This window comes from Haliotis rufescens, unplaced genomic scaffold (genome assembly GCF_023055435.1).
Source record: "Haliotis rufescens isolate VD_foot unplaced genomic scaffold, xgHalRufe1.0.p SCAF_38, whole genome shotgun sequence".
Taxonomy (NCBI): Eukaryota; Metazoa; Mollusca; class Gastropoda; order Lepetellida; family Haliotidae; genus Haliotis; species Haliotis rufescens.
Window position 1 is genome coordinate 753,923 of NW_025964090.1, and position 9,328 is coordinate 763,250.

At 39.1% G+C, this 9,328-nt stretch overlaps 1 protein-coding gene across 1 annotated transcript; it reads left to right on the top strand.

Moving 5' to 3' along the window:
• The first annotated feature begins 205 nt into the window (after positions 1-205).
• LOC124142078 lies at positions 206-4,020 on the top strand. The gene is made up of 2 exons (XM_046510344.2): positions 206-722; positions 1,909-4,020. The coding sequence occupies exons 1-2, from the start codon at positions 672-674 to the stop codon at positions 2,566-2,568; spliced, it is 711 nt and encodes a 236-aa protein (XP_046366300.2). The 5' UTR covers positions 206-671; the 3' UTR covers positions 2,569-4,020.
• The last annotated feature ends 5,308 nt before the right edge of the window (positions 4,021-9,328 follow it).

The following is a 9,328-nucleotide window of genomic DNA, read 5'->3' on the forward strand; positions in this document are numbered from 1 at the left end:
AAGCGGCATTAAACCCAACTCACTCACTCACTCTAATCCTACATAATAATCTGTTGTGATGTTTGCAGGCCCTTTTGATTGTCTTAATCAATCTGGACAGATTTTTTTTGGCAAAATGACTGAAATATTTACACATTTTATAAATTGCCGGTAATATATACACGCTTACAAAGGAAAAGACCAGAATTCGAAAACAATTCAGTGTATTTGATCGAAACGTGGCAAGGCTATCAGGCACATACTGAAGTGTCTATTGATATATATTTTTTTTACGAATTTTTATTTTTTACAATTTTTATGGAATAAAGTTGGACCTAGACGCCATTGGGGAACGGGTTCATTTCCGGGCCAGAATTTGAAACCCATTCAGTGGGTAAACAATGTATGCTTCTTAAAGAACATTCAACGGTTGACTCATTACATACAGAAATGCACATTTACTAGTGGTTACTTTACAAACAGCTGCCAGGGTGGATATGTCATCTTTCTGATAACTCTTGTTTTAATTACCTTCTTGCTCATGATGCCTTCTAAACCATGCTAATCTTTATTGAAATTCCATTTTAGGCAGAAACCATCCATCACAGTGGGATTTGAGTGGCAATCAGCACACAAAAATCATCCCAAGAAAGCTTGATTTTGAACCTTCGGCAGGAGACATCGTGAAAGAAATGAAGACGTCAGAAATTAAGGATGTTGAACAAATTCCAACACAAGCCATTGTAAGTATATCAACTGCCTTACAGTTACACCAAAAGATCTATCACCTTTTCTAAATTAAATGGGATTATACTAAAGTTATATTGATATCTTCTCATCCCATTATTGCTAGATCTTTTGAAAAAGACCATACTTTCATAACTTGTATTTATCAGCCTGACCTGTGACCAAGATTCGTAATTAAGTAATATGTACCTATTGTAATATTACCCAAAACACAAATACTTTTGGATAAAATTATTGTGTTTTTCATAGAACTCACTTTGAGTTGAATGATATACAAAATGATAATTTCAAAGTTGTAATCCATAAAAATGTGGTCATACTGTTTCTTACTATCAAACCGATATTGACATATGCTGGTAGCGAAATAATAATTGCATCTGGTAGATATTTTCAAATTTTGCACGATGCATCGTCAAAGACTGCAAGACTAGTAGGCAACTTTAAATCTGTAAAGTCTGAAGTAAGTAAATAACGTCAGTCTGTTTATGTCAAACATTTATTACACAAGAACTCTTGTCACTGTCCTACAATCTGGATCAAGAACCACTGTGTTTGAAAAGAAATGTCTTTTGCACACATTTCCTTAATTCAATACTCACAATATTGCCTTTATTCACATAAATGTCTTGAGCTTTGTCTGTTATATTTCATTTAAACATGTGTTTTTCAGAAACATATGAAAATACATTGATAAACAATCCAATTGCTTAACCTAAAACAGGTCTTCATACATCTTACAGTCCATATTTAAGTATAGTAGAATGTAACAAATGAATTGTATACATGCCAACTTAGATGTCTAAATAGGATACAGATGATTGAAGTTTATATTGATCAATTCATTAGAAATATAAATTTAGTTATTTTACTGCATGGTTCCCCTGAAATCACAGAAGGAATTTGATCTGCATCGTTATTGTATATGAAGTAAACACATATCTTTCATAAAAAAACAGAAGTTCTCTGCAAATACCATCACCCAGTAGGCGTATAGTAGGGTAAAGTTAACTTAATGCTGCCCACCCTGGATAGAAACCTTTGTATTTAACATTTGATTATACATTTTACCTATCAACAGAAACTGAATGAAAATACTGTGGACAGACACCATAGAACAGTTTTGACTGCTCAATGATATCCGAGTATATTGTCTTTTCTTAATCTACTTTAAAATATTTTCAGGTAAACATCACAGCAAAAGTCATTGAGACTGTGGAAGAAATTCAAGAAGTCCTTGTGTGGAACAGGAAAACACCTGTGAAAACTGTAAAAGTTGGAGATCAAAGTGGAGCTATAAACCTCAAGCTCTGGAGTGACAATATAGAGAAAATTGTATTGGGGATGACATACAAGTTCACCTCCCTTGGCGTCTGGGAATACATGGGTAGGAAATACCTAACAACGACGCCATCATCGTCCTGGTTGGTTGTGGACGACATTCCAAACATCAACGAGGAAGATGTTGGAATCAAGGAGAATGTCGTAGTGAGAGGTGAGGTTACTTTAGTGACCGTCACCTTATCCAAAGCCTGTCTCTCGTGCCGCAAAACGGTAACTGCCACGGACACAGGCAGTCCATTCGTAAAGTGCCCGGAATGTAAAATGAAGATGAAAAAAGACAAAATGATAGACAACATGCTATGTAAACTATCTGTGGAGGGTAATTCCTCAAAGTATTTGGTTCCATCAGCAGTCATGACAGAGTTTCTGATCAGCACACAGAAAGAGGACATTCAGGGAAATGCGGACGAAATTGAAAACCATCTCCTCACATGTGGTGAAATTAAGATGGAAATCCCGCAAAGTACGAGTCGTGCTGTGTCGTTGAAACTTGTGGACTAAATTAAGACTTTGAACATAAGGAACCTGAGCAGTCACTGTCAATGTAGGGGGAGAGATTCCCATGTACAGGAGGGACGTCAGTGAGGTTCTCCCTGGGTAGGTAGCAGTCACGGTCAATGTAGGGGGAGAGGATCCCCATGTACAGGAGGGACGTCAGTGAGGTTCTCCCTGGGTAGGTAGCAGTCACTGTCAATGTAGGGGGAGAGGATCCCCGTGTACAGGAGGGACATCAGTGAGGTCCTCCCTGAGTAGGTAGCAGTCACGGTCAATGTAGGGGGAGAGGATCCCCGTGTACAGGAGGGACATCAGTGAGGTTCTCCCTGGGTAGGTAGCAGTCACGGTCAATGTAGGGGGAGAGGATCCCCGTGTACAGGAGGGACATCAGTGAGGTTCTCCCTGAGTAGGGAGCAGTCACTGTCAATGTAGGGGGAGAGGATCCCCATGTACAGGAGGGACGTCAGTGAGGTTCTCCCTGGGTAGGTAGCAGTCACGGTCAATGTAGGGGGAGAGGATCCCCGTGTACAGGAGGGACGTCAGTGAGGTTCTCCCTGGGTAGGTAGCAGTCACTGTCAATGTAGGGGGAGAGGTTCCCCCCGTGTACAGGAGGGACATCAGTGAGGTTCTCCCTGGGTAGGTAGCAGTCACTGTCAATGTAGGGAAGGGGTTCCCCCTGTACAGGAGGGACATCAGTGAGGTTCTCCCTGGGTAGGTAGCAGTCACTGTCAATGTAGGGAAGGGGTTCCCCCTGTACAGGAGGGACATCAGTGAGGTTCTCCCTGGGTAGGTAGCAGTCACTGTCAATGTAGGGAAGGGGTTCCCCCTGTACAGGAGGGACATCAGTGAGGTTCTCCCTGGGTAGGTAGCAGTCACTGTCAATGTAGGGGGAGAGGATCCCCATGTACATAAGGGACATCAGTGAGGTTCTCCCTGAGTAGGTAGCAGTCACTGTCAATGTAGGGGGAGAGGATCCCCGTGTACATAAGGGACATCAGTGACATTTTGTCATGCATTTATCCTTGCATGATCATCAAAATAAAGTTTTTGTTTGAGATGTTAAAAATATGTCTTTGTTCTTTATCGCAGCGGTTTCTAAATAATGGAATTTTGAACACAGAATCCAGTGATTGGCATCATTAGCATTGAGCGTACATATAAGCAGTTGGTACACAATGACATGCATGAACAAAGTCAGACATCAAGTATCACCACCCCCTTACTCAGTGCTCTCCAAAAACAAGCATAGTGTCAGTTGTAATATAATTATGAAAGATCCATGAGTCGATAGGAAATTTATTAGGGAGTATAACCATATAATGCTTTTTCAGTCACAAGACAGTGAAAAACATTTCTTAATCTTGACAAATATAAACAGGAGGGGTCTGCATACTCAAGGGTTGACTCTGGTATGGATCTACATCCCCTTGCTGGGCTCAAACCTGGGGTAACAACTTACGATATCTTCAGAATATACCCAAGGACATAATCTACAATTGATCTAAAGCCTGTAGTTGGGTTTGAACCTTTGGGTAAGATATGGGGAAATGACCTAAAAAAAATGGAAGGGTACATTGTAGTATTGATCTAAAGCCTCAAGGCAGGTTTGAACCTCAGGCACCACATACATCGCTGTGAGGAGCTTGCTATTATTCACTAAACTCCACCACAGCGTTTGTCTCATATTAATATGCATTTCAAGAGCTCCGCCAGGAAGCTGTTGCTGTAAGGAGTATCAGCATTTCTGACTTGCAGTACAGAAGCCATGCAAAGACTGGAATTTTTACTGTATCTTACAAACCAAGGTCGAAAGCTAAGTGTCTTAAGGATTAGAATAGTTGGGGTCCAGTAGTGTTGTTGGCTGAAATTTGTACCTGTTTAGCCAAGTAGTTGCATGTATATTATGCGTACTGTTCTGTCCCGTCACCTATTTTCGAGGTATTTCCATGATTAAGGGTGCGATCTGTTCCTGTGTGAAACACGGATTTTGGGTCTTAAATACCGGTTTTATCTCCTCTGAAACTAGGGAAGCATTGGTCCGCTATTGACCACATTTTACGCATGTATTCAGACGATCAGTGCCGGTTCTAACTGTGAGGACTACGGGAGATTCATATTATTGAAACTGACGCCTATAAATGAAGTACCACATATAACTGTATGATCTTTAAAGATAACCTGATGAAAGTTTAGAGATCAATGTAGTTTTATATTCTGATCTATTACCAGAGGAAATCTAATGTTTCTTCATATTTCAAGCAAAATGATACATTATTGAAATGTTATTGAATAGGTTCTGAAGTAAGACTCATAACACAAAAAGATACCCAGTATACCCCCAAAAAATAATAAACAGATTATCTATGTGCATGTAGTCCTATGTCCATTTGTGTAATTTAGTAACTGACGCCCCGTGATTCGCTGCATCACTTTTGGCTTACCTCCCACATTAAGCTGACATGCAATCTTATAACTGGAATACTGTTAAAAGCTGCGTAGGCGGGTATACTCACTCACTACACCATGTATACTGTATCAATTGGTGTTTTATGACAACATGATTCAAATACATGCTCAAGCAATCATAATTTCAAACAAATTAACACTGTTAATGTTGTGAATTTCTTTTATTGCACATCTTGTGTGTCTTAGTTTATCAACATATAAAAATTTAGCGCAGGAAATGCTACACTTTCAGAACATCATATACAACCATCAATATACCTCATACATTTTAAATGTTCTTTAATTTCACAATTTCAGCAATAGCTCAAGTATATGAATGTATGAAAATACTCAAATATGAACAAGCAACACTCCAACTATATTCGAACTTAGCCTATAAGTAACTCAACTTATTGTTAAAACCTAACATGCCTTTAAGTTAAATAAATGAAATTGAACTCACATTGTCTCTTATAAAGACTAACAATAGTGAAATCTTAAAACAAGTTTACAGTACAAATTAGCTCCCTATTCCAAATTACTCGCCGACTCTGATTGGGAGGTGCAACTAACTTATTGTGAAAATATTATACCCTTTGAAGTAAAATAAATGAAATTAAACCCACATTGTCTCTGACAAACACCAATAATTGTGAAAAGTTGAAACAAGTTTACATTCGAAATTAGCCCCCTGAGTCAGCTACTATCACAATGCTCGGCGGTACATGGGCCGATATTGTAAACTGTGATGAAGGTGAAAACTCTGAAGAACTGTGTCATGGTGACTGATTTACGACACCCATTGTCTAAAGAACATTTAATTGCAAAGGCTCATTACCCTGGAGCCATAACATCTATATGCCTTGAAACATTTAATTGCTGTTATTTATTAGATGCAAATCCTATTTGTTAATCCCCATTTTTGTGTACATCGACCGTCTGCCATCCTGAACAGGATGTGCAAGTATGTCACTTATGATTTACTGTTTACATTTATATTTATTACTTACTAAATGTCAGGTGACCTTGGCTATATAAGCCTTGGTCCAGAGAGATTGAAAAAGAGAGAGAGAAGGGGTTTGACTCTCTTACCAAGCAGACCTCTCTCCCACAGCCCAGAGTGTTGTACCGACTCTCTGTGGCACCCTCAGTTATTTTCTAAGTATAGTGTAAATTGTTAATTGTTCTTGTAAATAAAATTGTGATTAGTCTCCTGAGACTCCGGGTCTTTGCTGACTAATTCCCCAGAAAACCAGCACGTCATTTGGAAGGTATTGTTCACCCAGAACAGTTCCATGATAACTGTATACATGTGAATGTATGTAGTTATGTGTGAACAACTGGAAAACAGGAAATAATATGTAAATACATCAAATAATATGTAACAAATAACATAAATCAGATATACTACCACATATATCGTTATTAGCAATAGAGGAACCATTTTCGCCTCCACCCATGTATCTAATAAGAAAGATGAAAAAAGTTCATTGCCCAAGCAACACTATATATGAACACATTTGTACAATTAACATACTATAAACAGATATACAGAAGATATACAAATCACATTCCCTTGGAAATAAATATTTTGAGTCTGGCTGGAAATGGATCTATTCTTGAACCTCTGTTAGGTATTTTGTAATAATTTCTTAAGGTGTTACTCCATGTTTGAATCTAGCTAAAGTATGTAGATCTGTATTAGAATCAACAATTTGGTAGATTGTGTGGAATTCCTTGATTCTTACCCCAGGTTAGAATGTAAGTAAAGTAAGTATATATTAGAATCAATTTGTGTTGATTTTAGAGATTTTTGCTGCAGGTTCGACCCAAGCTTCAGGATATACATATATATTAGAATCAACTCTTGAATATTTTGCGGTGATTTCACAGATACTTACTGCAGGTTCGAACCTAGCAATAGGGTGTAGATCAGGTGTCCGGAAAATTTAAAATCTCAATCGGACATTTGTATTTAGGCCACGCCCCCTTCAAATCGCGGATCGTATTTCAGTAAGACCTTTCATATGTCGTGTTCATAATATATAAACAATAAAAACACCGGTATACATGTTGTTTGTAGTTTTATTTACATGCATAAATATAAATATTAATAATAACAATGCCATACTTTTCCCGCATCATCTATCGACCGGTTGGTTTCGATATCTTGGCTATCAATTTGTTGCCGCTGTACAAATGTCTATGTCGTCTGCCCTTCCATCATCCTAGCGTCCGTCTAGGGTCAAAGTCCTTCAGTCTTGGTCCGCAAATTGAAATCCGCATCAGTCTGTCCAATGTTTCCGTCGTCAAAGAGCACCTTAGTCGAGTCTTGATGAGGTTTTGTTTGGAAAAACCTCGCTCACACTCTACACTGGATACGGGCAAAATGCGTCCGATTTCCATTAGTTTCACTACATTAGGGAATTGTTCCGTCAATTTAGAAGCATAGGCAGTAACTAACATCTGTCCATATGTCAACTGTCTGTAATTGTTGTACACCAAAGGCCGAAATATCCCCCATTCTCTCTCCAGAGCGTCTTTGTCAACAGGTGTATGTCCTTGTCGTCTGCTACCGTAATGGCGTCCTAAAGTCGCTATACTCTCGTCCCCATAACTTGCCAAGTCACCTGTGTTGTCAGGGAAGGCCGTTGGGTCAAGTGCACCAAATGCACTGTACAGTTCGTTGTCGGGGAATCTGTCCGTCACATTGTCAACTAAAACCTGTACGCAGTCCCTAGCCCTATCAGTCAGTGTTCTGTCATGATGTGATCTCGTCATTTTGACACTTTCAAACTCGTCAGAATCGTCAAAATTCTCGTAACTTCGGTCCATACGTCGGAGTTTCGGTCAGGTACTGTCCCTTAAGTCCATCTAGAAACGTGTCGATAGTCCTCCTCATGTCACCGTAGGTCAAGTCACGTGTCTGTAAAGCTCTACTTACAGTCCCTATCATACCAAAAACGTCCTGTAAGAAAGCTGTTAAAAATCTAAATTTGTAGGTAGTCAATTGTCGCAGTAAAGAGTCTGCCATCATGTCCGTGTCACTATTATCCTCAAGCATGGCAATAAGGGCAGGCAAAGCTTTAGAACAGTTGTCAATTGATCGTGTCATGGACAACCATCTCACACGGTGTACCTCCGATGGTCTTACTTGAGGTTCGTCCAGGAAATCTTGCCACATCTGGAGATTCGACAAACACTTCGGCGAACGGTTGAAAAATGAACAAATGGTGTTCAAAATACTCTCATAGTATGAGACCTCCTTCACTGCTTTCGCGACGTCCACACATGCCAAAGCCAGTCTGTGTGCAACACAATGCATCTCAACAAGATGAGGACAGAAATCCTTCATGTTGGCAGCCACACCACCCCGTTTGCCTAACATAACAGCAGCACCATCTGAGCCCATCCCATACACTTTCCCCAACACAACACCAGAAGTCTTAAAAAAAGCCAACAATGCAGAAGTAATGCTCTGAGCATCAGCAGCATGCACACGTAACAATTTGACAAATTTGATTGACAAGACACCATCTTTTAAATAACATATATATAGTATTAAATGTTTTTCACTGGATAGGTCGGTACTTTCATCGATAATGAAAGCAATCGCTGGACTCGCACGAATCTCCGCTAGCAGTCCCTCTTCAATGAGATCCGAGATAATAGTAATGAATTCAGACGCTGCCGTATCCTCTCTATAGAGCTTTGACGTGATTTTTGCCCCGTGTAACTCAGCAAGGTTGTGAAGGGATTCGAATTTCTGGAGGGGCAGGTTCTCCGAAGCAACGAAGTAAACGTTCCTTAGCAGGGTGATCACTGCCTCGTCGGCTTCCTCAGTACTCTGTAATTAAAAAAAGATATTTGTCAAAATAAATAAATCTCACGGCCAATTGTATTTTATTATTATATAAATAATTGAAGACAGTAACGATAGTCATATAAATCTCACGAACGATTGTATTTTATTATTATATTATTATATTATTATATTTTAATTAAAAATATTATTAATATTAGAAATATTAAATTTACCTTGTCAAATAGAGCCTGGAGTGGTTCATCTGCCGACTTTGCTTCAGAAAGCAAAGCGACGTTGTGGTCTTTGCTGCCTGCATGGTCTGTTAAGGCAGTCTTTCTAAAGTTTTGTGATCCCTTCACAAAATTTCCTTTAAGGCCGTGCTTCTGACACATCTACAATAAAAAAAATAAAAATCATTTTAGAATTACGTGGTCATTCTTCTAATGAATATTCATGATTTGTAGCTTGTGTTTATGCGTTGTTACATTTGGATCGAGGCTATATCCCATATTTGGC

Excerpts from the sequence above, each read along its gene's own strand:
- LOC124142078 (XM_046510344.2), top strand. The coding sequence starts at position 672 with ATGAAGACGTCAGAAATTAAGGATGTTGAACAAATTCCAACACAAGCC. Across the intron at positions 723-1,908 it reads AAATTCCAACACAAGCCATT|GTAAACATCACAGCAAAAGT; the intron begins GTAAGTATATCA and ends AAATATTTTCAG.